The following is a 27,979-nucleotide window of genomic DNA, read 5'->3' on the forward strand; positions in this document are numbered from 1 at the left end:
ACATCCAGATGGCACTACATGTATGCTACTGAGGTAATCTCAACATCCAAATGGCACTACATGTATACCACTGAGGTATCCTCAACATCCAAATAGCACTACAAGTATACTGCCGAGGTATCCTCAATATCCAGATGGCACTGCATGTATACCACTGAGGTGTCCTCATCATACAGATGGCACTGCATGTATACCACTGAGGTGTCCTCAACATCCAGATGGCACTACATGTATACCACTGAGGTGTCCTCAACATCCAGATGGCACTGCATGTATACCACTGAGGTGTCCTCATCATACAGATGGCACTACATGTATACCACCGATGTATCCTCAACATCCAGATGGCACTACATGTATACCACTGAGGTATCCTCAACATCCAGATGGCACTACAAGTATAGCACTGAGGTAATCTCAACATCCAAATGGCACTACATGTATACCACTGAGGTGTCCTCAACATCCAGATGGCACTACATGTATGCTACTGAGGTAATCTCAACATCCAAATGGCACTACATGTATACCACTGAGGTATCCTCAACATCCAAATAGCACTACAAGTATACTGCCGAGGTATCCTCAATATCCAGATGGCACTGCATGTATACCACTGAGGTGTCCTCATCATACAGATGGCACTGCATGTATGCCACTGAGGTGTCCTCAACATCCAGATGGCACTACATGTATACCACTGAGGTGTCCTCAACATCCAGATGGCACTACATGTATGCTACTGAGGTGTCCTCAACATCCAGATGGCACTACATGTATACCACTGAGGTGTCCTCAACGTCCAGATGGCACTACATGTATACCACTGAGGTGTCCTCAACATCCAGATGGCACTACATGTATACCACTAAGGTGTCCTCAACATCCAGACGGCACTACATGTATACCACTGAGGTGTCCTCAACATCCAGTTGGAACCACATGCATACCACTGAGGTATCCTCAACATCCAGATGGCACTACATGTATACCACTAAGGTGTCCTCAACATCCAGATGGCACTACATGTATACCACTAAGGTGTCCTCAACATCCAGATGGCACTACATGCATCCAAAATCATGGGCCGTAACTGAGTATTGTTTGTCGTTCTCGTATCTGTGAATGTTGTGCAGTAGGCGGATGTTTTTGGAGGATTTAGTCCTCTACCTGTCTCTTCATGGGACATCCAGTGGGAATGGCCATACACTTACAGTTTGTTTATAATAATGAGGAAATAATCTGACTACATATTCCTTGCCAAAATATGGCTGAAGTATTGCCAGTGAGGCATTAAGCCATAACCATTCATTCCAATCATTACCTGTGGATAAAACTATAATTTTTTGCCAATATTAGAAAAAGTGGGAAGGTTTGTCAACAACTTGCTGATGATTGTGGTTTGCACCAGACTCTGACCAGTTTCACCCCCACCAATATTCTTGAATACAGCATGAAACACCAACCAAATAAATAAATATTAGAAGAGGTTGATGCTGCTTCCACACTTGTTAACGTGCACACACAAGTGTCCGAAGTTCATCACATGAACAAATTTCAGTTGTTTCTTACAGCTGTCCGATACTGGCTGAAGAAGAAACGAATACATACCGAGAGAGAGTTACAAGTGCCTGACTTCATTACTTTACCTGAGGCCCCAGTAAGGTCACCAAAAAGAAGTCATTGCCCTAGAACCTCCTATACACCTGCCTGTGAGGATTCACCTGTGATGCAAAACCTGGCTGGTACCTATGAACAAGACACAGCCCTGTGTCACAAGAAGAGGAAGATGAGCCCTGATTGTCACACCTTGATAAAGCCTCTTTCCCCACTTGTCTACGGCAATGGGATTGTGTCTCGTAGAAGACTGCCAAGGGTGAGATCTCTGTCCTTCTTCTAAATTGAATAGAAAACTACAGGTTTATCTTGAAAAGATTATAAAGGCAAAGCTACAGTGGAAATATCATCATATAGAAAATCGAAAAGGCATTTTTTTCCAGTCTCCACATCAGTATAGACAAGTATGACTGAAACTGTAATGTTAAACTCTGATGATTCATTCATACCACAACAGTACTTAGTCTACTTGCTTCCTTACTGTTTGGCTGCATTAAAAAAAAAAAACAATTTGGGTTGTATATCCCTGAATCTTTTCCTTTGCAGCATGTACATGTGGAACTATGCCATTAGCATGTTATTGTGATATAATAAATATAGTGACACTATAATATAGTGACAAAAAGTAAGAAGAAAACTATTTGACAAAAAGGAGTACAGTGTATTTAATATCTTAAGGTATTTTTTGAGGAGGACAAGTCGTTTTTATTATGCACTATCTTTGATATGGATATCTTTGATATTTTAGGTACCAATCCGGTTCCATACTCGAGCTAGTGTGTTGAGAAATGCACATCTGATTCACCGAAAAGAATACCAGTGTAGTCTGACAGACTGTTTACCAGAGCCCTCACAGAGCACGTCAGCATCTTGACAAATAACAGTCTAGTCTGACAGACTGTTTACCAGAAACCTCACAGAGCATGTGACCATCTGGAAAAAGAGCAATGTTTTCCGTCAGACTATGGCAAAGGTGGAAAATGATGAAGAATTAGTCTTGCCTTCAGTAAAGCTGGAAAAGTGATGAAAAATTAGTCATGACGTCAGTAAAGCAGGAAAAGTGATGAAGAATTAGTCTTGACTTCCGTAAAACTGGAAAAATGATGAAGAATTAGTCTTGATTTCCGTCAAGCTGGAAAAGTGGTGAAGAATTAGCCTTGCCTTCAGTAAAGCTGGAAAAGTGATGAAGAATTAGTATTGACTTCAGAACTGATGAAGAATTAGTCTTGACTTCAGTAACGCAGATTATATGTAGTTTGGTCTACGTGATTCATGCATGGTAAGAGAGACATCATGATAGCGGCCTATTTTGATGATGTGCATATTTCTTTGCTGTTGGATTATACTGTAATAAATTAATTGCTTAAGAATGAGCTTCATCGGCTATCATGCTTTTGCATTGCTTGAGGTAATACTCTTCTCTTGCAATTACTCGGACCTCACCGGCCCAGGGGCCAGTCGCTGTGAGTTCAAGTCCAGTCCATGCTGGCTTCCTCTCCGGCCGTGCTTTGGCCCTGCGCATGGTCGTGGGTTTCCTCCCACCATAATGCTGGCCGCCATCGTATAAGTGAAATATTCTTGAGTACGGCGTAAAACATCAATCAAATAATTTAATAAATAAATACAAAGACTTTATTAGCATGCGGCAGAACGTGAAATGTCCAAGATAACAGAAAGAAAAAAAGGGAACACATTCCTTCGAGTCGGGATCTGACCAATAATTTGTTTGTTCGTTCGTTTGTTAGGGGTGAAAATATTTTCAAAGCTTAGAAACTCATTTTTTAACCTCTGTAAATGATTTTTAAAGCTCCGAAAATAGTGTATGTTTTAATCCTTAAAATGCAACGTAAAACGGTGTCCGTAAAATACAGACTGCGTCCCAAATATAGAACTGAGATCACAGAGGTCTAGGTCGAGTTGACTGTACTTTAAAGCTTCTACAACACTCACTCTTTGCATCAGGGCTTATTAACCAATCAATAAATACATTACTAGACCGATCTGGGATCGAACACCTGTCGAGTCACACCAAAGACTTCTTGGCAAAAAAATAATGGTACTTTTTGCTGCCTCGCTTGGTGCTCAGCACTGAGAGGCTAGAGCAAGGAAACAGGGCTGGTTGACCCGGTGTCAGTATAATGTGATATAACATGTATGATATATATATAATGGGTGGGGTGTCCTTTCTGGTGTCTTGGGCATGATGCTGAATCAGTGACGTCATGCCGAATGAGTGATTTTGGCGTCATGGACTTGCCCTGCCACAAGAAGACACAGCATATATACACAATGCGTCCTCGTCGCCATACCTACCAAAAAATTCGGCGTAAAACTTCATACATATACATACATACATACATACATACATATGTACATACATTACTAGACTTCACAGGACAGAATATTCTTGAGTACGGTATAAAACACCAATCAAATAAATAAATGAATAAATCACAGGACAGCATGTAACGCAACACAGTTTGAAGCTGTGCCAGACTAGAATAGCTGAGCTTCTATCGTCATCCATTAATCTAGATACCTTGCATAACCAGCTGTTACCTCTGTCAATATTCAGTATACTCTGAACCACACAAATGTTTCCGAGAAATCGAAAATCCTATTCAGCTGTGGAGTATAGATCAGTGGTCTTATCCGAGCAACAGGATAAGGCCTAAACTGGTCAGCTATTAGCTCATCTCTCAATACAGGTTATTAAAGACGTCATTCAAGTATCGGGTGGTTGATATTTCATATTAGCATGATCAATAAGTCTGCCACCTTATCTGTGACCATGACTGATGTATATCTGGAGTTAATGTACTGCCACACTGTATTTTGGTGTAAATAAACAGTTCTAGTCCGACTGAAAATTTACAGCCTGGGTGCTGTAAAAGTATAACATTACGGAGTGTATTTTTCATAGCAACCAGGTCGATGTAATGGTACAAATACCAATCGAATGTATACTCCAACATGTTATGATGTAACAGTTATGTATTTTAACAGCATTTCTCAAATGTAGATAGTCGTATAAGTGAAAAAGTGAACATAAAGCACGAATGAAATAAATCAAATGTAGATAGAAGTTATAAATATATGAAGGTATAGATATGTGTTGGTTGTGTTAAGAATACGTCAACTTGTCAAGGTCCACAATGGTAAGAATACATCAACATGTCCAGATCTGTTAATACGTCAACAAATGTACACCTATGACAAGAATTTCCCAATGAGTTTACCTGTAAGTGTCAGCTAATTTTATGTCCGTTATGTTAAGAATTAACATAAATATAATTTATACAAAATATAATTTATACACATTTGTCTTAAGTAACATAGATAAGGTGAACAAAATTTTCATTTCTAAACCCGCAAAATAAGCCTAAAGATTGCATTTTAAATTTTGACGTAAGTCAGAAATGGCTTTGTGGAATCGGCCCCTGGCCCTAATATGATAAGAAGACGTCAACTGATTTAGACCCAATATGTTAAGAAAAGGTTAACCAGTTTAGGCCTGTTATGCCAAGAATACGCCAATTGATATAAGCTTACAATGTTAAGAATACACCAACTGATATAAGCCTACGTTAAGAATACAGCTACTGATATAAGCCTACAATGTCAAGAATACACCAACTGATATAAGCCCACGTTAAGAATACACCAACTGATATAAGCCTACAATGTTAAGAATACACCAACTGATATAAGCCTACAATGTTAAGAATACGTCAACTAATCCAGATCTACTGTATCAAGAATAGTTTTGCTGTGTTCAGAATACGTCAACTAATCTAGGTTTGCTGTGTTCAGAATACGTCAACTAATCTAGGTTTGCTGTGTTCAGAATACGTCAACTAATCTAGGTTTGCTGTGTTCAGAATACGTCAAGTATTCTAGGTTTGCTGTGTTCAGAATACGTCAACTAATCTAGGTTTGCTGTGTTCAGAATACGTCAACTAATCTAGGTTTGCTGTGTTCAGAATACGTCAAGTATTCTAGGTTTGCTGTGTTCAGAATACGTCAACTAATCTAGGTTTGCTGTGTTCAGAATACGTCAACTAATCTAGGTTTGCTGTGTTCAGAATACGTCAACTAATCTAGGTTTGCTGTGTTCAGAATACGTCAAGTAATCTAGGTTTGCTGTGTTCAGAATACGTCAACTAATCTAGGTTTGCTGTGTTCAGAATACATCAAGTAATCTAGGTTTGCTGTGTTCAGAATACGTCAAGTAATCTAGGTTTGCTGTGTTCAGAATACGTCAAGTAATCTAGGTTTGCTGTGTTCAGAATACGTCAACTAATCTAGGTTTGCTGTGTTCAGAATACGTCAACTAATCTAGGTTTGCTGTGTTCAGAATACGTCAAATATTCTAGGTTTGCTGTGTTCAGAATACGTCAAGTAATTTAGATCAACGGTATCAAAAATACGTCAACTAATCTAGGCCTACTATGTTAAAATTATACGTCAGCTAATTTAGGTCCAATATATTAATAATATGTCAACTAAATTAGACCTACTATATTAAGAATGCGCCAACTAATCTCGGCCTGCTGTGTTAAGAATATGTCGCCTAATCTATATGATGACAATACGCAGGACCACGACACTGGTGTGAACGTGTGCCCTGTCTTACGCTCGTTGAAGACAACTTGCCTTCCAACAGTATATGGTGTACATATCTGTACTTCACTCGTGAGAAAGTTCAATAACTTGCCAAAGGTCGGCGGTTTATACGGTTTATTGATGCGTCACCAATGAAGCTGGCCATGATCGTACAAGTGAAAAATATTAATTTATTTATTTGGTTGGTGTTTTACGCGTTACTCAAGACTATCCAATTATATGACGACAGGCAACATTATGGTGGGAGATAACCGGGCTGAGCCCGTGTGAAATTCACGACCATCCGCAGGTTGCCGACAGATCGAAAAATTATTGAGTCTGGCATTAAAGAACAATCAAATTAATAAAGAAATGTAGGCCTACTATGTGAAGAATGCTTCAGTAAGTCTAGGCCTACTGTGGTACGTGATTACGTTAGCACACATTTACTGTTGGACACCAAGGCTTGTTGGAAAGGCTTCACCAGTTACAATCTATACACAAAGAGATAAACGTATCACATGTCAATGAATGCATTAACTGTGAAAAGCTGGCTAGGTATGCGTAAGTATCTAATAATAAACACATTAGCATTTCGTATATCGTGAGCAGCGGGGCTTTATTCATCGTCTTTGTGTCGCAGGCTGTAACACACAAGAACACCACGCGATGCGCACCGCAGCTTACACATGCGGTCACTGTGTCAAAGTGGGTCGCTTTCTCGAACATCTTCATAGCGATGACGTGATATTATGTTATACAGGGCCTAACCCTAACCGAGGATTAGCATCACCCGTTTTGAAAGGAAGCTACAGGTTTGACGCCGCAGCCCTGTTGGTTTAGTCTCGAACAGGTAAGTCGAGTCTTCGCAACATGCATCTCTTGATGTTTATGTCGGAGATTCGTAGATCTTTTTGTCTAATAGAAAATGGTACATTTGTATAGTATGAGGTCTGTGATTTCAGTATAAACATACGGAAGTTCAGTAAGTTAGGCTGTCCACAACAAGTGTCTCCGTGGCAGACGGAGGGTAGGGTGGGGGGTGGGTAATGAGATTACGTGGAGAATGACAGGGTATAAAGGGGTCGCACATTGTTGCCCCTGCCCGTTATTCTACAGCTTATAGGGATAAGGGAGGAAGGTACATATACCTGGCAAGTGGCGCTCAGTGCTTTACTCCTCGGGCACCCTGCAGCTGGTTTTCTCGACTCCTAAATCTGACGGCCTTCATGTGTACATGTTAGTGAAAGACTCTCTACTAAGACCTTAAACTACGGAATCGCGGATTTTTTGGCCATTTCAAGAAGAGAATAAAAACAAACTATTTTGAAAAGGCAGGAAAAATTACCCGACCCCCCTCCCCAGCTTAGCCAGTTAATTCAAATGGAAATATTTGAAACAATATTTTCTCATTGGCTACTGTCGGAGGATAATTAATTCCCTTCGTGTTAGTGGAATTCATTTTCTTTATTCTCTCTTTGACTCCTGGAAACTAAGGCAAAAAAAGAAAAAATAAATTTTCAAAGGGAAAGTTAAGTTCCCCCAACTTACTGACCAGTGTGAAGGTAATATTTCAAATGCCAAAATTTTGATTGGCCTGCAAAGTTAGGGAAAATCGTTCCCCTCGAAAATTATTTCAGTAAAAAAAGAAACCAAATTCCGCTAACTCGGGGGATTTAATTTCCCCCGAGTTAGCGGTGATCAAAAGTCCCTTCAGAACATCTTGTCCAGAAAAAAAATAATCGAGTCCTAGAACCAAGGGAGACTCCGACAGATGGAAGTAAAGCCCGTGAAAGGAATTGTCTTGACCGTGCGGGATTAGTTCAGGCTAGACATGTATAAGTAGCCTAGGTTTTGAAAACTAATCTCATCAAAACAAGCCGTGTTGTGTACAAAGTATAAAACCGGTCAATGAATTGGCAGATGTGTGTCTATGGGATATTTTTTTTTGATTTGGATAAATATATAAAAAAGGAAGAAAGAAAAAAATCTTTGGTGAAATAAGTTCCTTTTTGACTCTAATACATTAGTAATGCATGTTAAATTGTGTTGTCCACCACTCCACGGAAATAAGCCGTTCATGAAAGAACTAGTGGAAATGACTCGCCGCATTGCTTAATCACGAATCCATGTGGAGAGAAAGATAGAGCAAATAAAGAATTTTAGGCTCTTTCAGGGAATTTAGCCCCTAGCTTTAAATTCATTGGGTGACGACATATTTTTGTTTGTTCTACACTCACAAATATTTACCCGCCCCCCCCCCCCCCCTCCTTAGTTAGTGCTTGAATCAGGTACTTGACTCACTTTCACCTTCCACACCACAGGGATTGATACTAGTGATTATGACCGGCCTTTCTGATACTGTCATGGTAACTAAATTGCCATTATGTACAATTTGTCTAAATTATGTACTGTATTTGTTTGGGCATATATTGGGTTCACCTGGCCTCTTGTTAACTGTTTGTTACACTGGCATGAACTCAAAATTGTCTCAGTTTTGCAGTACTAATACTTTAATACATGTATATATATATGCTCATTACAACGTGAACTCTGTTAATGAAGAATATGGAGGCAGATGGCATGCAGAGTATATTTAAACGATATTAAATTAGTGAACTGATACATCATGGATATATTTGTTTTTCTTTCTTTCATGTTTGATAGATGTTGCGACCCCGCTTTCACTGTGGGGTCTTCTTGATAATACCGTTACGCGGTTGAAGTTTGTGGAGTTTTCTGACAAAATGGTGTGGATATCAGTAGGTCACAAGTGGCAAAGTTTGTCAGTAACTTGACAAAGGTTTTACCAGAGGCACTCCGGTTTCCCCCAGGTGCAAAAAAACGATCACCATCTGATCAGTGATATGGGGCGCTGAGCAGGATGTGGCCTAAGGGTTAGAGGTTCTTGTCTTTCAGTAGTAAGGATACGAGGTGTGGGTTCAAACCCGGCCTTATACATGGAGTTTGTCGATTACCCGACTCACTGCTTGTGGGTTCTTGGCAACAATAAGCGTTTCATGACACTCATCTAACGTTCTTGACAGGTCACTTGTTTTCCAGCAATATTTGGTACATTACATTTACCATAACGCTGGCCGCCGTAGTGTAAATGAAATGTTCTGAAGTACGATGTAAAACACCAATGAAATAAATAAATGAATAAATTTACATGCCATTTAGTCAGTAACTTGCAAAAAGTTGGTGGTTTATGCCAGGAGCTCTGGTTTCATCCAGCCATAAAACTGACCACCATCGATTAAGTGAAATACTCGAGTAAATAGAAATGTGGGTATGGCGTTAAGCCACAATCAAATAAATAGAAGTGATCTGTAATATCAAAAGTCTTGAGTGTGGCATTCATCATGAAAATTTTATTTATTACAAAATACAGCAATTTTCACTTTAAAGACTTTACTGGTGTGATTCAGCCAGGCTTTAATAGAAAATCATCCATTAATGTTTTGTGAAGGAGAGTATTTGTCTTCCAAAATACAATGTACAACCCATCACATACCATCACATTAGTAAGCCAAAATGGTAGTGATACTGATCGAAGGCCAGTAATTCACTCTGAAAAACCATGCTAAACGTCATACAATAGTTATGAGTACATCCACAAACATGTACAACCTAATGCTCTCTGACACACCTTTTCAGAGTTGAAATAACGCTGTTAGTGGAAAAATGTTGCACTTTAGGCAATACTTTTAACCGGAACTGCTCATCAAATTTGACTTCAACATTCCTGAGATCCTGCAGTGTGTATAAGACTAATTCACATCTCGAAAGTTTGCAGATTGCCAGTTGGCCTTGGATTTGAGTATAATATCTGTGATGCTTCTTTACTATTAGAGAGTTATTTGCATCGATATAATAGCAGAATTCTGGACTTTTACACGTTTCTTCTACTGTACAGTTCCTCCATAAGGACACTTCACTTCAATTAAACAAGTATCACCGCCAGACTCAGTGACTCCATCAGGACTGGCGCCTAAATATACGCATGAATCACACAAAAAATACCCTTTTCCTGTACCTCAATATTCTTTTTGTACCTCAAAAGCTGGAATGCTTTGTATTTCTTCTTTGCAATACCCTCATATTTAAGTCCCCACTAGACTGCCTTCACGTGTGACAAATCACTTGGATTTTCTCCTTTGACACGATCAACTAATTTGATAGGTGAAGTTTTTTTCTTTTAGGCTATAAATATCATGAAAGATGGATGCTGTTCTCCTGCACATATGTGCACTGTCCCACAAGTTATTTCTACCTTTTAACAATTTACATGATCAGAATCATTTCATGAAAAATATTGAATAAAAAAAAATATCAACATTAAAAAAGGAATTTGTAATGAAATTCATTTTTACATAGATTTGCTTATGTTTACACTACAAATAACATTTACTTTGCCAAACTCACCCTGCAGGAAAATCACATGAGGCTTTGAAGACTGTGAAGGGAAAACTGTGAAAACATTTCGATCTCACGTAGCAAAGAAGACTACTTTCTGAAATTTGATGGGACATTATCTTGTGGATGTAACCTTCTGTACTGAAATGATATCCCCTGATAAACTGCCTGTAGCACGACATCATCTTTGCATCTGACGTGTGATGACGGCTGTCGGTTAAATAAGATTCCACACCAATATGAATGACAACTGGAAGAGTGTTGCGGTGACTTGTCCATCCATAAGAAAACTCAGCTATGTCAGGTGCTGTGTGCTCACTGTATTTTTTCCGCAGCAGCATTTTCTTTGGCGTCAGATTCGCAACTACTAAAAGTCGTAGCAGTATCGGTGGTAACCGCAACACTAGCAGCCAAATACTGAGCTCTAACAGCTAGTTCATATTTAGCCCTGGATAATTTAGCCTTTTTTGTACGAAGATAAGCCTGAATTTCTGCTTTCTTAAAGTTAAGAATGTCCTCATCCGTACTAGAGCTGGATATTTCCATCGGCAGTGAAGTTTCCATTTTTGTAAATTTCCTCCACAACGACACAGCAGCACGGTAAAAAGTGTACCAACCCGTGACCGATCCGAGAACGATAACTCTTGTTTGCGGGAAGAGGGAGCACTTCTGTTGGTGTAATTGGTTTTGCCGTGCTATCCTAATACAATGTTAAATTGCAATAACATAATCTGTTCCCTCAGAAAACATAATATTATATTAAATTTAAACGATTAACTTTTTAGAGTGTATGCACGTAATAGGGCCTCCGTGGCGGAGGGGATTAGCATGCTAATTAAGGATTAAAACATGCATGTTTTCCCCGGGCTCTTCCCGGTTTCCTCACATCATAATGTTAGCCACCGTCGCACACGTGAAATATTCTTGATTAAGGCGTAAAACACCAATCAAATAAAGTATGCAAGTATTCGATCTTGTTTTTTCCTATTCTTTTCAGACTTCTCGGAGAATGAATGTCTTGAGAATCGTGACTGACCTACCCTCCATCAACTCGCATGTGTTCGAAAAGTTCCCATCCCGTCTGCAGCCTCAATGCTGACACCATATGCGTGGCGGAAACGTGAAACATCGCCCACGCCCGACACCCTGAGCTCATCAGCCCTCCGGAACTGAACGCCCTATATGTGCAGTACCTTGCGTGCACAAGGACCCTGTCAAGAAGTCCACATCACAAATTACTGTGACTATATATATATGACACAAAATCTGTTTGCTGTGCAGTGACTGACTATTTTGTTCAGCCGTGTATAACTACATGGGGGATGAAGCGAGATCAGCGGATATAGCGAACATACACCCCATCCCGTCAGTTCTCATCGGCTGTGACACTTAACTCAGTGCACATACTCACATATATGACCGCCTTTAATCTGCAAATTGTTTTATTTTCACCCGGTGTAATTTTATATACTAGTGCTGTGCCTCTTGAAAAAAAATATGTGAGTTTTACTGTCACTGTTCCCTTACGGAGATCTGAGGGATGCGCGTTTTGTGTAGAACTCAGCAGACTTTGAAGGCTTTGGGAGATCACCATCGTGCAGGTGTAATTTGACGATAACCAGCACGGTGCCTTTTTGAGTATTCAGATAGACATACATAAAGAGAGAGAGAAACAGATAATTTCCTACCTATAAGTAAAAGGAGTTATACTACAATTGCAGAATGTCTGTTTTCAAGTGCTGCGAAAGTTTTCACAAAACCAAAATATGCAAAATCATGACGTTTGTTTTGATGCTGGGGTTGAATACGACGGACGTGATAGCTGATTGGTGCTTGTACCGGAACTTGGCGGGTTTGGTGTCTGGGCTGGTATACGGTCCCGTGGCTGATTACATCCTCAAAAGCGTGCTGGCTTTTGCTATCTTAGGTACCATAATCTTCCCGCTGGAAATTGTTAACGCCGCCTTGAAAATATTCTGCGACAGACCCCTCATTAACGTGGATTTGTTTTCGGTTATCAGTTTGTGGTTTGCGGACCTTCCGCTCACGATGTTGAACGCCAGGGTAGCGGCATGCCGGGAAGAATTAGTCACCGATTTTCAGTTGTTCAAAGGCGGCGTAGTAATAACCGGGGCGGTGATAAGGATTTTGATTTTAATGGTTCGTTATTGCAGCAAGAAACAGTTGAGAGAAGTCAAGGACAGAACTTGGAAGTCGTGTAGGAACGTGACGTGGAGGGCGTTAGTCGTCTCCGGCGCCATTTTAACGTCAGTAGGCTCGATACTCATATTCATTTTCGCCCTGTTTCACTTCAACGGACAGCAGTTAGTAGCCAACGACGCATCTCGGCATTTTGAAAACGTCGGCATATTCATCGACCAGAACTTCGTCTCACCACGGAACAACCTGACTGGTAACAAGTTGTTGAAAATTATAGACATCGAAACCATACGAAAGTCTAAAAGCGATCTGATCATTAGGTGTAGAACAGAAGATGTCGCCAATCAGCCGAGATTTCTCATGGCAGACAACACGTCATCAGCCTTACAAAGCAGGAAATGCTACCGCCTAAGCTCAACCAATAATGGGCTGGAAGTGAGCAGCAAACTTCCGGTAAGCTCGTGCTCGGATCTGGATACATCCGGTAACAGTTACGATACCGTTTTCCGGTTCCATTTCATGATGCCGATTGTCGATTTTTTTTCCAGTTCCCAAATTTTCGGAGACATTTATTACAACGTGGAGAGAAGATTCTCGAACGGGTCAGTTGATGTCAGAACTATCGAAAAACCTAGCTCTGATGTGGTACGTTACTTCAGGTTCGAGGGTTCCAAGGCTAACAGCACAGATCTCATTTTCGCTGAATCATCGTTGATGCCTATCGGGGACGTTTGGAAAACTGGTTACTTTAGTTGTAACTCCACCGGAAGTTATACACCAAATCATAACGAATCTCTCTCTGTTGACAACAGTCATTTCTAGGACGTTCTAATAATAATTTAGGCAAAGAATTTTATTTGAGCACCCCCCGGTTTTCACCGTGGTATACATGCGATTAATGTTCTTCTGTTTCAGAAGAGTGTAAAACGTGATTGCTTGTGAACCTTGTGACCCTTTGGTGAATGGAAAACGACAAAATGATTGAAATCCATGTGTGACCCTTTGGTGAATGGAAAACGACAAAATGATTGAAATCCATGTGTTTTTAACGCATTTGTCATCACTGGTTTTGATGTGAAACAATGGCTTTACAAGTATGGCTCTGGAGTGAGAAGTGTTGAAGCAGTGATTGAAATGACTCAATAAAAACGTCATTTCTAATCTTAAAGCCTTCTTCGTCAAGATCAGGTGTATCCGCCGTGAGCCTGGATGACAGCCTGGACCCTTCTCCTCATAGCACAAGCCATCCTCCTGATACTCTGAAGGGGAAGTCCATTCCATTCCTCGTGCAAGGAAGCTCCCAATTTGGCCAGGTAGTCCCCACGTGCAAGGAAGGAATCCACGTGTATATGATCAACAAGTTTGAAATCTTTATCAAGTTCTAGAAACCTTAATCAGTTGATTTCATCTTAGAAGCTATAGGAGATAAAACATGGAATACAGTCTTTTCTCAGAAACCGCAGTCTAGGCTTTGTTACTCGCAGGCATATTGTGTAAACCGCTTACAGTTCTGCTATGGTAAACAGGTTACTATTCGCGCAAATTATCTGGCATGTCACTTGTTTTTCAATAGTAATAACGTCACTCAAACTCTTGGCGTCGAAAACAAACTGCGGGAGTTTCACATTATGAACTTTAATAAGCACTCCAAAGGTATTTTGTTTGCAATGATGTGGACGTCAATTATACGTGCAGAGGTGTAGAACTTGTGGTATTCCTGCAACTTTCTCACAGTGGAGGCCGTGAAAAAACTTACAAGTTTGAAAATATAGTCTGGACCCTTGACTCGATTGGCATTTGTGTTGTTAGAACAGGGAGGTTACACAAACCTAGGTACTGGACTAGTTTGGATGTAATTGTATGTTTGGCGTGTCTTTTCAAGACAGTTTAAAACACGGCAGCGGATTGGTTTTAAGCATGCCACATTGCAAGGCTGTGATTGGCTAATTAGTGAACTTCCGCTTTTATGAGTACATGATGCATCAAAGCTAAAGTATAAATGTAGTTGCACGTGCAAATGCTGTTTTTATGTCCTTTGCTGTGGCGTTGGCTGTGTCGCCTGGCTTTATGTTACCCATCCACCTCACCCTCTAATTACAGCTGTAAGCTGAAATGGGGTATCTAAATGATATTGGTGTAGATACATGTACGTGGTAACAACTCACACTTTAAGGTTAAGAATTATATTGCCTTGTGGCCACACGTAATATGTCCTCCTATGTACATGCATATTAATACCTGCAGCTTTGTGGCGCTCGTGACAGATTTATATATTTTAGTATTAGTATGTTAGATTAGTTATAATAAAATTTTTAATGTGACAATAAAATTTTAGTATTCGTCAAACCGTTGTTGTGTTTTAACCTAAAGGAGAGCAAACCCATGATTATAATCAGATATAGATTCCCTCTCTATAAAGATTCACCTCAAAATAGAGTTACTTTTGCTTTCAGTCCGTCCAATGACGAACTACTCATCGAATGTAGAGGGCAAGTCTTCGGAGTAATGAGAATTATACAGTTTGAAAATATTGTCAAATACGTGAAGTGAAATTAAGGGAAGAGCCGACACAAAATACTCAACAAAGAATACCAGTTTAAGTCAGAATAATCTGGAAAGGACTGCGAATAAATATTTCATAGGGTCTATAGCAATTAAGTAAAAAGTGTATCTACCACGCCATCCTGACAGGTCCAACATTCAATTAGAGCGGAAGAATCTACAAATTTCGTATATAAGGCCGGAGTTGAGCTCCCACCTTGTGAGCTTAGCTCGATGATAGACTAGGCAATTAATAGAAATGAATTAATCGTATATAAATGTTCTATTCTGATTTTTAGACACCCAAGCGTCATTTACCGTAAACAGATGGTACAGCCCCTTTCATTGGTCAGGTTAAATTATGTTAATCAGCTAGCTCTGAGCCAACGAATCAGAATTTGCGGTTCTTAGCAGAAGACTTTGCCTCAGAAGACTGACTATTTTGATGGTAAAATATCACACAAATAAAAGACAGGCACCAGGGAACCAGTTCGTACAAGGAAACATCAATTCTAATGGAAGAACAGCGAATAGCTATTACATGAGATCAAGTAATTAATAGACCTATTGAGGGAGTCCACCGCTTTCTGAGAAACCAAAGATAAATAAATAAGAGCAAAGAATTCAGACAGAAATATATAATACAATTAAAGACGTACAGTAGGCATTCTCAACAGAAAACTACCGTACAAAGAAACAGGAATGAGAGGGTTTTGAAATCTCGGCCTCCAATTACACCACCTGTTAAGATCACATGACAATTACAAGCTGTTTTGGTGATCATAGATCTTGTTTAACGATTTCAGCAATTACACAAACTTATTTTTAAGAATTTTACAGAACACGTTGTTTTCAAACAATTTTGTTATCAGCTAAAGGGTCGTTTACTTTGATGGTAAAATATCACACAAATTAAAGACAGGCACCAGAGGGAGTCGAATCCTCGACCTCCAGTTTACAAGACTGGCGCTCTAACCAACTGAGATATGGCGCCTCGACGCGACAACGATCTGGCTTATCAAACAAGATGCTCTCGTCTGCTTTCTCCAGTTTTCACTCAGGTGTTCCATTTTGGCTATCGACCACTCCATATGATCATGAACTTGGTGAACCAGTAGGTACAAGAAAACATCAATTCTACTGGAAGAACAGTAAATAGTTATAACATGAGATCAACTAATTAACAGACCTATTGAGGGAGTCTACGGCTTTCAGAGAAGAAAAGATAAATAAATAAGAGCAAAGAATTCAGACAGAAATATATAATACAATTAAAGACTTACAGTAGTCCTTCTAAACAGAAAGCTACCGTACGAAGAAACAGGAATGAGAGGGGTTTGAAATCTCGTCCTCCAATTAAACCACCTGTATGTAATTGTAAAACATTAAGTTCACATGACAATTACAAGCTGTTTTGGTGATCATAGATCTTGTTTAACGATTTCAGCAATTACATAAAATTACTTTTAAAAATTTTACGGAACACGTTGTTTTCAAACAATTTTGTTATCAGCGAAAGAGTCATTTGCCAAAAGAAGTCTAGCTATTTTGATGGTAAAATATTACACAAATAAAAGACAGGCACCAGAGGGAGTCGAACCCTCGACCTCCAGTTTACTAGACTGGCGCTCTAACCAACTGAGCTATGGCGCCTCGACGCGATAACCATAATGCTCTTGTCTGCTTTCTCCAGTTTTCACTCTGGTGTTACATTTTGGCTATCGACAACTCCATATGATCATGAACTGGGTGAAACAGTAGGTACAAGAAAACATCAATTCTACTGGAAGAACAGTGAACAGTTATTACATGAGATCAAGTAATTAACAAAACTATTGAAGGAGTCCACGGCTTTCAGAGAAAGCAAAGATAAATAAATAAGAGCAAAGAATTCAGACAGAAATATATAATACAATTAAAGACTTACAGTAGGCCTTCTCAACAGAAAACTACCGTACGAAAAAACAGGAATGAGAAGGGTTTGAAATCTCGGCCTCCAATTACACCACATGTATATAATTGTAAAACGTTAAGATCACATGACAATGACAAGCTGTTTTGGTGAACACAGATCTTGTTTAACGATTTCAGCAATTACACAAACTTATTTTTAAGAATTTTACAGAACACGTTGTTTTCATACAGTCTTGTCATCAGGGAAAGAGTAGTTTGCCAATAGAAGCCTAGCTATTTTGATGGCAAAATATTACACAAATAAACGACAGGCACCAGAGGGAGTCGAACCCTCGACCTCCAGTTTACAAGACTGGCGCTCTAACCAGCTGAGCTATGGCCCCTCGACGCGACAACGATCTGGCTTATCAACCATAATGCTCTCGTCTGCTTTCTCCAGTTTTCACGCAGGTGTTACATTTTGGCTATCGACCACTCCATATGATCATGAACTGGGTGAACCAGTAGGTACAAGAAAACATCAATTCTACTGGGAGAACAGTGAATAGTTATTACATGAGATCAAGTAATTAACAGACCTATTGAAGGAGTCTACGGCTTCCAGAAAAAGCAAAGATAAATAAATAAGAGCAAAGAATTCAGACAGAAAAATATAGTACAATTAAAGACGTACAGTAGGCCTTCTCAACAGAAAACTACCGTACGAAGAAACAGGAATAAGAGGGTTTTGAAATCTCGGCCTCCAGTTACACCACCTGTATATAATTGTAAAACGCTAAGATCACATGACAATTACAAGCTGTTTTGGTGAGCACAGATCTTGTTTAACGTTTTCAGCAATTACACAAACTTATTTTTAAGAATTTTACAGAACACGTTGTTTTCAAACAATTTTGTCATCAGCGAAAGAGTCGTTTGCCAAAGGAAGCCTAGCTAATTTGATGGTAAAATATTACAAATATGATGATGTTAAAATATCACACAAATAAACGACAGGCACCAGAGGGAGTAGAACCCTCGACCTCCAGTTTACCAGACTGGCGCTCTAACCAACTGAGCTCTGGCGCCTTGATGCGACAACGATCTGGCTTATCAAACAAGATGTTCTCGTCTGCTTTCTCCAGTTTTCACTCAGGTGTTCCATTTGGGCTATCGACCACTCCATATGATCATGAACTGGGTGAAACAGTAGGTACAAGAAAACATCAATTCTACTGGAAGAACAGTGAACAATTATTACATGAGATCAAGTAATAACCAGACCTATTGAAGGAGTCTACGGATTCCAGAAAAAGCAAAGATAAATAAATAAGAGCAAAGAATTCAGACAGAAATATATAATACAATTAAAGACGTACAGTAGGCCTTCTCAACAGAAAACTACCGTACGAAGAAACAGGAATGAGAGGGTTTTGAAATCTCGGCCTCCAATTACACCACCTGTATAAAATTGTAAAACGTCAATATCACATGACAATTACAAGCTGTTAGATAGACCTTGTTTAACGATTTCAGCAATTACACAAACTTATTTTTAAGAATTTTACGGAACACGTTGTTTTCTAACAATTTTGTTATCAGTTAAAGGGTCATTTATTTAATGGTAAAATGTCACACGAATTAAAGACAGGCACCAGAGGGAGTCGAACCTTCGACCTCCAGTTTACTAGACTGGCGCTCTAACCAACTGAGCTATGGCGCCTCGACGCGACAACGATCTGGCTTATCAACCATAATGCTCTCGTCTGCTTTCTCCAGTTTTCACTCAGGTGTTCCATTTGGGCTATCGACCACTCCATATGATCATGAACTGGGTGAACCAGTAGGTACAAGAAAACATCAATTCTACTGGAAGAACAGTGAACAGTTATTACATGAGATCAAGTAATTAACAGACCTATTGAGGGAGTCTACGGCTTTTAGAGAAAGCAAAGATAAATAAATAAGAGCAAAGAATTCAGACAGAAATATATAATACATTTTAAGACGTGCAGTAGGCCTTCTCAACAGAAAACTACCGTACGAAGAAACAGGAATGAGAGGGTTTTGAAATCTCGGCCTCCAGTTACACCACCTGTATATAATTGCAAAACGTTAAGATCACATGACAATTACAGGCTGTTTTGGTGAACATAGATCTGGTTTAACGATTTCAGCAATTAAACAAACTTATTTTTAAGACTTTTACAGAACACGTTGTTTTCAAACAATTTTGTCATCAGCGAAAGAGTAGTTTGCCAAAGGAAGTCTAGCTATTTTGATGGTAAAATATCACACATATAAAAGACAGGCACCAGAGGGAGTCGAACCCTCGACCTCCAGTTTACAAGACTGGCGCTCTAACCAACTGAGCTATGGCGCCTCTACGCGACAACGATCTGGTTTATCAACCATAATGCTCTCGTCTGCTTTCTCCAGTTTTCACTCAAGTGTTACATTTTGGCTATCGACCACTCCATATGATCATGAACTGGGTAAACCAGTAGGTACAAGAAAACATCAATTCTACTGGAAGAACAGTGAACAGTTATTACATGAGATCAAGTAATTAACGGACCTATTGAGGGAGTCCACGGCTTTCAGAGAAAGCAAAGATAAATAAAAACAGCAAAGAATTCAGACAGAAATATATAATACAATTAAAGACGTACAGTAGGCCTTCTCAACAGAAAACTACCGTTCAAAGAAACAGGAATGAGAGGGGTTTAAAATCTCGGCCTCCAATTACACCACCTGTATAAAATTGTAAAACGCTAAGATCACATGACACTGACAAGCTGTTTTGGTGAACACAGATCTTGTTTAACGATTTCAGCAATTACACAAACTTATTTTTAAGAATTTTACGGAACACTTTGTTTTCAAACAATTTTGTCATCAGCGAAAGAGTCGTTTGCCAAAGGAAGTCTAGCTATTTTGATGGTAAAATATCACACATATAAAAGACAGGCACCAGAGGGAGTCGAACCCTCGACCTCCAGTTTACTAGACTGGCGCTCTAACCAACTGAGCTATGGCGCCTTGATGCGACAACGATCTGGCTTATCAAACAAGTTGCTCTCGTCTGCTTTCTCCAGTTTTCACGCAGGTGTTCTATTTGGGCTATTGACCGCTCCATATGATCATGAACTGGGTGAACCAGTACGTACAAGAAAGCATCAATTCTACTGGAAGAACAGTGAACAGTTATTACATGAGATCAAGTAATTAACAGACCTGTTGAGGGAGTCTACGGCTTTCAGAGAAAGCAAAGATAAATAAATAAGAGCAAAGAATTCAGACAGAAATATATAATACATTTAAAGACGTGCAGTTGGCCTTCTCAACAGAAAACTACCTTACAAAGAAACAGGAATGGTAGAGGGTTTTGAAATCTCGGCCTCCAATTACACCACCTGTATATAATTGGAAAACGTTAAGATCACATGACAATTACAAGCTATTTTGCTGAACATACATCTTGTTTAACGATTTCAGCAATTACACAAACTTATTTTTAAGAATTTTACGGAACACGTTGTTTTCAAACAATTTTGTCATCAGAGAACGGGTTGTTTGCCAAAGGAAGCCTAGCGATTTTGATGGTAAAATATCACACAAATAAAAGACAGGCATCAGAGGGAGTCGAACCCTCGACCTCCAGTTTACTAGACTGGCGCTCTTACCAACTGAGCTATGGGGCTTCAAAGCCACAACGATCTGGCCTATCAAAGAAGATGCTCTCGTCTGCTTTCTCCAGTTTTCACGCAGGTGTTCCATTTGGGCTATCGACCACTCCATATGATCATGAACTGGGTGAAACAGTAGGTACAAGAAAACATCAATTCTTCTGGAAGAACAGTAAATAGTTATTACATGAGATCCAGTTATTAACAGACCTATTGAGGGAGTCCACGGCTTTCTGAGAAAGCAAAGATAAATAAATAAGAGCAAAGAATTCAGACAGAAATATATAATACAATCTAAGACGTGCAGTAGGCCTTCTCAACAGAAAACTACCGTACGAAGAAACAGGAGTGAGAAGGGTTTGAAATCTCGGCCTCCAATTACACCACCTGTATATAATTGTAAAACGCTAAGATCACATGATAATTACAAGCTGTTTTGGTGAACATAGATCTTCTTTAATGATTTCAGCAATTACACAAACTTATTTTTAAGAATTTTACAGAACACGTTGTTTTCAAACAATTTTGTCATCAGCGAAAGAATCGTTTGCCAAAGGTAGTCTAGCTATTTTGATGGTAAAATATTACACAAATAGAAGAAATGTAGCAGAGGGAGTCGAACTCTCGACCTCCAGTTTACAAGACTGGCGCTCTAACCAACTGAGCTATGGCGCTTCGAAGCGCCAACGATCTGGCTTATCGACCATAATGCTCTCGTCTGCTTTCTCCGGTGTTCTGGCCGGTGTTCCATTTTGGCTATCGACCACTCCATATGATAATGAACTGGGTGAACCAGTACGTACAAGAAAACATCAATTCTAATGGTAGAACAGTTAACAGTTATTACATGAGATCAAGTAATTAACAGATCTATTGAGGGATTCTACGGCTTTTAGAGAAAGCAAAGATAAATAAATAAGAGCAAAGAATTCAGACAGAAATATATAATACATTTGAAGACGTGCAGTAGGCCTTCTCAACAGAAAACTACCGTACGAAGAAACAGGAATGGTAGAGGGGTTTGAAATCTCGGCCTCCAGTTACACCACCTGTATATAAATGCAAAACGTTAAGATCACATGACAATTACAAGCTGTTTTGGTGATCATAGATCTGGTTTAACGATTTCAGCAATTAAACAAAGTTATTTTTAAGAATTTTACGGAACACGTTGTTTTTAAACAATTTTGTCATCAGCGAAAGGGTCGTTTGCCAAAGGAAGTCTAGCTATTTTGATGGTAAAATATCACACATATAAAAGACAGGCACCAGATGGAGTCGAACCCTCGACCTCCAGTTTACAAGACTGGCGCTCTAGCCAACTGAGCTATGACGCCTCTACGCGACAACGATCTGGTTTATCAACCATAATGTTCTCGTCTGCTTTCTCCAGTTTTCACGCAGGTGTTACATTTTGGCTATCGACCACTCCATATGATCATGAACTTGGTGAACCAGTAGGTACAAGAAAACATCAATTCTACTGGAAGAACAGTAAATAGTTATTACATGAGATCAAGTAATTAACAGACCTATTGAAGGAGTCCACGGCTTTTAGAGAAAGCAAAGATAAATAAAAAACAGCAAAAAAATTCATACAGAAATATATAATACAATTAAAGACGTACAGTAGGCCTTCTCAACAGAAAATTGCCGTACGAAGAAACAGGAATGAGAGGGTTTTGAAATCTCGGCCTCCAGTTACACCACCTGTATAAAATTGTAAAACGCTAAGATCACATAACAATGACAAGCTGTTTTGCTGAACATAGATCTTGTTTAACGATTTCAGCAATTACACAAACTTGTTTTTAAGAATTTTACGGAACACGTTGTTTTGAAACAATTTTGTCATCAGCGAAAGAGTCGTTTGCCAAAGGAAGTCTAGCTATTTTGATGGTAAAATATCACACAAATAAAAAAAGACAGGCACCAGAGGGAGTCGAATCCTCGACCTCCAGTTTACTAGACTGGCGCTCTTACCAACTGAGCTATGGCGCCTCGACGCGACAACGATCTGGCTTATCAAACAAGTTGCTCTCGTCTGCTTTCTCCAGTTTTCACTCAGATGTTCCATTTTGGCTATCGACCACTCCATATGATCATGAACTTGGTGAACCAGTAGGTACAAGAAAACATCAATTCTACTGGAAGAACAGTGAACATTTATTACATGAGATCAAGTAATTAACAGACCTATTGAAGGAGTCTACGGCTTTCAGAGAAAGAAAAGATAAATAAATAAGAACAAAGAATTCAGACAGAAATATATAATACTATTAAAGACGTACAGTAGGCCTTCTCAACAGAAAACTACCGTACGAAGAAACAGGAATGAGAGGGGTTTGAAATCTCGGCCTCCAATTACACCACCTGTATATAATTGTAAAACGTTCAGATCACATGACAATTACAAGCTGTTTTGGTGAACATAGATCTGGTTTAACGATTTCAGCAATTACACAAACTTAGTTTTAAGAATTTTACGGAACACGTACTTTTCAAACAAATTTGTCATCAGCGAAAGAGTCGTTTGCCAAAGGAAGTCTAGCTATTTTAATGGTAAAATATTACACAAAGGAAAGAGAGGAACCAGAGGGAGTCGAACCCTCGACCTCCAGTTTACTAGACTGGCGCTCTAACCAACTGAGCTATGGTGCCTCGACGAGAGAACGATCTGGCTTATCAAACAAGATGCTCTCGTCTGCTTTCTCCAGTTTTCACGCAGGTGTTACATTTTGGCTATCGACCACTCCATATGATCATGAACTGGGTGAACCAGTAGGTACAAGAAAACATCAATTCTACTGGAAGAACAGTAAATAGTTATTACATGAGATCAAGTAATTAACAGACCTATTGAGGGAGTCCACGGCTTTCAGAGAAAGCAAAGATAAATAAATAAGAGCAAAGAATTCAGGCAGAAATATATAATACATTTGAAGACGTGCAGTAGTCCTTCTCAACAGAAAACTACCGTACGAAGAAACAGGAATGAGAGGGTTTTGAAATCTCGGCCTCCAGTTACACCACCTGTATATAATTGCAAAACGTTAAGATCACATGACAATTACAAGCTGTTTTGTTGAACATAGATCTGGTTTAACAATTTTAGCAATTAAACAAACTTATTTTTAAGAATTTCAAAGAACACGTTGTTTTCATACAATTTTGTCATCAGGGAAAGGGTCGTTTGTCTTCGAGGCCTAGCTACTTTTATGTTAAAATATCACACAAATAAACGACATGCAACAGAGGGAGTCGAACCCTCGACCTCCAGTTTACTAGACTGGCGCTCTAACCAACTGAGTTTTGGCGCTTCGACGCAACAAGTATCTGGCTTATCAAACAAGATTTTCTCGTCTGCTTTCTCCAGTTTTTACGCAGGTGTTACATTTTGGCTATCGTTCACTCCATATGATTATGAACTGGGTGAACCAGTAGGTACAAGAAAACATCAATTCCACTGGAAGAACAGTAAATAGTTATTACATGAGATCAAGTAATTAACAGACCTATTGAGGGAGTCCACGGCTTTCAGAGAAAGCAAAGATAAATAAATAAGAGCAAAGAATTTGGACAGAAATATATAATACAATTAAGACGTACAGTAGGCCTTCTCAACAGAAAACTACCGAACGAAGAAACAGGAATGAGAAAGTTTTAAAACCTCGGCCTCTAATTACACCACCTGTATATAATTGTAAAACGCTAAGATCACATGACAATTACAAGCTGTTTTGGTGAACATACATCTTGTTTAACGATTTCAGCAATTACACAAACTTATTTTTAAGAATTTTGCAGAACACGTTGTTTTCAAACAATTTTGTCATCAGCAAAAGGGTCGTTTGCCAAAGGAAGCTTAGCGATTTTGATGGTAAAATATCATACAAATAAATGCAGGCACCAGAGGGAGTCGAACCCTCGACCTCCAGTTTACTAGACTGGCGCTCTAACCAGCTTAACTATATCGCTTCGACGCGACAACGATCTGGCTTATCAAACAAGTTGCTCTCGTCTACTTTCTCCAGTTTTTACTCAGGTGTTCCATTTGGGCTATCGACCACTCCATATGATCATGAACTGGGTGAACCAGTAAGTACAAGAAAACATCAATTCCACTGGAAGAACAGTAAATAGTTATTACATGAGATCAAGTAATTAACAGACCTATTGAGGGAGTCCACGGCTTTCAGAGAAAGCAAAGATAAATAAATAAGAGCAAAGAATTCAGACAGAAATATATAATACATTTGAAGATGTGGAGTAGGCCTTCTCAACAGAAAACTACCGTACGAAGAAACAGGAATGAGAGGGTTTTGAAATCTCGGCCTCCAGTTACACCACCTGTATATAATTGCAAAACGTTAAGATCAAATGACAATTATAAGCTGTTTTGGTGAACATAGATCTTGTTTAACGATTTCAGCAATTAAACAAGCTTATTTTTAAGAATTTCGCAGACCACGTTGTTTTCAAACATTTTTGTCATCAGGGAAAGAGTCGTTTGCCTTCGAGGCTTAGCTACTTTGATGTTAAAATATCACACAAATAAAAGACAGGCACCAGAGGGAGTCGAACCCTCGACCTCCAGTTTACTAGACTGGCGCTCTAACCAACTGAGCTATGGCGCCTTGCATGACAACAACCTGGCTTATCAACCATAATGCTCTCGTCTTCTTTCTCCAGTTTTCATGCAGGTGTTACATTTTGGCTATCGACCACTTCATATGATCATGAACTGGGTGAACCAGTAGGTACAAGAAAACATCAATTCCACTAGAAGAACAGTAAATAGTTATTACATGAGATCAAGTAATTAACAGACCTATTGATTTAGTGCACGGCTTTCAGAAAAAGCAAAGATAAATAAAAAACAGCAAAGAATTCAGACAGAAATATATAATACAAATAAAGACGTACAGTAGGCCTTCTCAACAGAAAACTACCGAACGAAGAAACAGGAATGAGAGGGGTTTGAAATCTCGGCCTCCAATTACACCACCTGTATATAATTGTAAAACGCTAAGATCACATGACAATTACAAGCTGTTTTGGTGAACACAGATCTTGCTTAACGATTTCAGCAATTACACAAACTTATTTTTAAAAATTTTACAGAACACGTTGTTTTCAAACAATTTTGTCATCAGCGAAAGAGTCGTTTGCCAAAGGAAGCCTAGCTATTTTGATGGTAAAATATTACACAAATAGAAGACAGGCACCAGAGGGAGTCGAACCCTCGACCTCCAGTTTACAAGACTGGCGCTCTAACCAACTGAGCTATGGCGCCTCGACGTGATAACCATAATGTTCTTGTCTGCTTTCTCTAGTTTTTACTCAGGTGTTCCATTTTGACTATCGACCACTTCATATGATCATGAACTGGGTGAACCAGTAGGTACAAGAAAACATCAATTCTACTGGAAGAACAGTTAACAGTTATTACATGAGATCAAGTAATTAACAGACCTATTGAGGGAGTCCACGGCTTTCAGAGAAAGCAAAGATAAATAAATAAGAGCAAAGAATTCAGACAGAAATATATAATACATTTGAAGATGTGCAGTAGGCCTTCTCAACAGAAAACTACCGTACGAAGAAACAGGAATGAGAGGGTTTTGAAATCTCGGCCTCCAGTTACACCACCTGTATATAATTGTAAAACGTTAAGATCAAATGACAATTACAAGCTGTTTTGGTGAACATAGATCTGGTTTAACGATTTCAGCAATTACACAAACTTATTTTTAAGAATTTTACGGAACACGTTGTTTTTAAACAATTTTGTCATCAGCGAAAGAGTCGTTTGCCAAAGGAAGTCTAGCTATTTTAATGGTAAAATATTACACAAATGAAAGAGAGGCACCAGAGGGAGTCGAACCCTCAACCTCCAGTTTACTAGACTGGCGCTCTAACCAACTGAGCTATGGCGCCTCGACGAGACAACGATCTGGCTTATCAAACAAGATGCTCTCGTCTGCTTTCTCCAGTTTTCACTTGGATGTTACATTTTGGCTATCGACCACTTCATATGATCATGAACTGGGTGAACCAGTAGGTACAAGAAAACATCAATTCTACTGGAAGAACAGTAAATAGTTATTACATGAGATCAAGTAATTAACAGACCTATTGAGGGAGTCCATGGCTTTTAGAGAAAGCAAAGATAAATAAATAAGAGCAAAGAATTCATGCAGAAATATATAATACATTTGAAGACGTACAGTAGGCCTTCTCAACAGAAAACTACCGTACGAAGAAACAGGAATGAGAGGGGTTTGAAATCTCGGCCTCCAGTTACACCACATGTATATAATTGCAAAACGTTAAGATCACATGACAATTACAAGCTGTTTTCGTGAACATAGATCTTGTTTAACGATTTCAGCAATTAAACAAACTTATTTTTAAGAATTTCAAAGAACACGTTGTTTTCAAACAATTTTGTCATCAGGGAAAGGGTCGTTTGCCTTCGAGGCCTAGCTACTTTTATGTTAAAATATCACACAAATAAACGACATGCAACAGAGGGAGTCGAACCCTCGACCTCCAGTTTACTAGACTGGCGCTCTAACCAACTGAGTTTTGGCGCTTCGACGCAACAAGTATCTGGCTTATCAAACAAGATTTTCTCGTCTGCTTTCTCCAGTTTTTACGCAGGTGTTACATTTTGGCTATCGACCACTCCATATGATCATGAACTGGGTGAACCAGTAGGTACAAGAAAACATCAATTCCACTGGAAGAACAGTAAATAGTTATTACATGAGATCAAGTAATTAACAGAAGTATTGAGGGAGTCCACGGCTTTCAGAGAAAGCAAAGATAAATAAATAAGAGCAAAGAATTCAGACAGAAATATATAATACAATTAAAGACGTACAGTAGGCCTTCTCAACAGAAAACTACTGAATGAAGAAACAGGAATGAGAAAGTTTTAAAACCTCGGCCTCTAATTACACCACCTGTATATAATTGTAAAACGCTAAGATCACATGACAATTACAAGCTGTTTTGGTGAACATACATCTTGTTTAACGATTTCAGCA

General features: G+C 39.2%; 1 protein-coding gene and 14 non-coding genes across 15 annotated transcripts; 1 reads left to right on the forward strand and 14 right to left on the reverse strand.

Moving 5' to 3' along the window:
* The first annotated feature begins 12,160 nt into the window (after positions 1 to 12,160).
* Positions 12,161 to 15,117, forward strand: LOC135476723 (uncharacterized). Its single transcript, XM_064756841.1, has one exon. It carries the CDS (start codon positions 12,364 to 12,366, stop codon positions 13,621 to 13,623), a length of 1,260 nt encoding a protein of 419 aa, XP_064612911.1. The 5' UTR covers positions 12,161 to 12,363; the 3' UTR covers positions 13,624 to 15,117.
* Positions 15,118 to 16,262: 1,145 nt separating this feature from the next.
* Trnat-ugu (transfer RNA threonine (anticodon UGU)) lies at positions 16,263 to 16,336 on the reverse strand. Its single transcript has one exon. It is a non-coding gene; the product is annotated as a tRNA-Thr (tRNA).
* A 585-nt stretch (positions 16,337 to 16,921) lies between these two features.
* Trnat-agu (transfer RNA threonine (anticodon AGU)) lies at positions 16,922 to 16,995 on the reverse strand. The gene has a single exon. It is a non-coding gene; the product is annotated as a tRNA-Thr (tRNA).
* A 570-nt stretch (positions 16,996 to 17,565) lies between these two features.
* On the reverse strand, positions 17,566 to 17,639 carry Trnat-ugu (transfer RNA threonine (anticodon UGU)). Its single transcript has one exon. It is a non-coding gene; the product is annotated as a tRNA-Thr (tRNA).
* A 611-nt stretch (positions 17,640 to 18,250) lies between these two features.
* On the reverse strand, positions 18,251 to 18,324 carry Trnat-ggu (transfer RNA threonine (anticodon GGU)). Its single transcript has one exon. It is a non-coding gene; the product is annotated as a tRNA-Thr (tRNA).
* Positions 18,325 to 18,884: 560 nt separating this feature from the next.
* Positions 18,885 to 18,958, reverse strand: Trnat-agu (transfer RNA threonine (anticodon AGU)). Its single transcript has one exon. It is a non-coding gene; the product is annotated as a tRNA-Thr (tRNA).
* Positions 18,959 to 19,544: 586 nt separating this feature from the next.
* Trnat-ugu (transfer RNA threonine (anticodon UGU)) lies at positions 19,545 to 19,618 on the reverse strand. Its single transcript has one exon. It is a non-coding gene; the product is annotated as a tRNA-Thr (tRNA).
* Positions 19,619 to 20,203: 585 nt separating this feature from the next.
* Positions 20,204 to 20,277, reverse strand: Trnat-agu (transfer RNA threonine (anticodon AGU)). Its single transcript has one exon. It is a non-coding gene; the product is annotated as a tRNA-Thr (tRNA).
* A 588-nt stretch (positions 20,278 to 20,865) lies between these two features.
* On the reverse strand, positions 20,866 to 20,939 carry Trnat-agu (transfer RNA threonine (anticodon AGU)). The gene has a single exon. It is a non-coding gene; the product is annotated as a tRNA-Thr (tRNA).
* A 1,248-nt stretch (positions 20,940 to 22,187) lies between these two features.
* On the reverse strand, positions 22,188 to 22,261 carry Trnat-ugu (transfer RNA threonine (anticodon UGU)). Its single transcript has one exon. It is a non-coding gene; the product is annotated as a tRNA-Thr (tRNA).
* A 590-nt stretch (positions 22,262 to 22,851) lies between these two features.
* Positions 22,852 to 22,925, reverse strand: Trnat-agu (transfer RNA threonine (anticodon AGU)). Its single transcript has one exon. It is a non-coding gene; the product is annotated as a tRNA-Thr (tRNA).
* Positions 22,926 to 23,511: 586 nt separating this feature from the next.
* Trnat-agu (transfer RNA threonine (anticodon AGU)) lies at positions 23,512 to 23,585 on the reverse strand. The gene has a single exon. It is a non-coding gene; the product is annotated as a tRNA-Thr (tRNA).
* Positions 23,586 to 25,487: 1,902 nt separating this feature from the next.
* Positions 25,488 to 25,561, reverse strand: Trnat-agu (transfer RNA threonine (anticodon AGU)). Its single transcript has one exon. It is a non-coding gene; the product is annotated as a tRNA-Thr (tRNA).
* Positions 25,562 to 26,146: 585 nt separating this feature from the next.
* On the reverse strand, positions 26,147 to 26,220 carry Trnat-ugu (transfer RNA threonine (anticodon UGU)). The gene has a single exon. It is a non-coding gene; the product is annotated as a tRNA-Thr (tRNA).
* A 570-nt stretch (positions 26,221 to 26,790) lies between these two features.
* Trnat-agu (transfer RNA threonine (anticodon AGU)) lies at positions 26,791 to 26,864 on the reverse strand. The gene has a single exon. It is a non-coding gene; the product is annotated as a tRNA-Thr (tRNA).
* Positions 26,865 to 27,979: the final 1,115 nt, after the last annotated feature.

The sequence above is a fragment of the Liolophura sinensis genome, chromosome 10 (genome assembly GCF_032854445.1).
Source record: "Liolophura sinensis isolate JHLJ2023 chromosome 10, CUHK_Ljap_v2, whole genome shotgun sequence".
Taxonomy (NCBI): domain Eukaryota; kingdom Metazoa; phylum Mollusca; class Polyplacophora; order Chitonida; family Chitonidae; genus Liolophura; species Liolophura sinensis.

Excerpts from the sequence above, each read along its gene's own strand:
- LOC135476723 (XM_064756841.1), top strand. The coding sequence starts at position 12,364 with ATGTCTGTTTTCAAGTGCTGCGAAAGTTTTCACAAAACCAAAATATGC.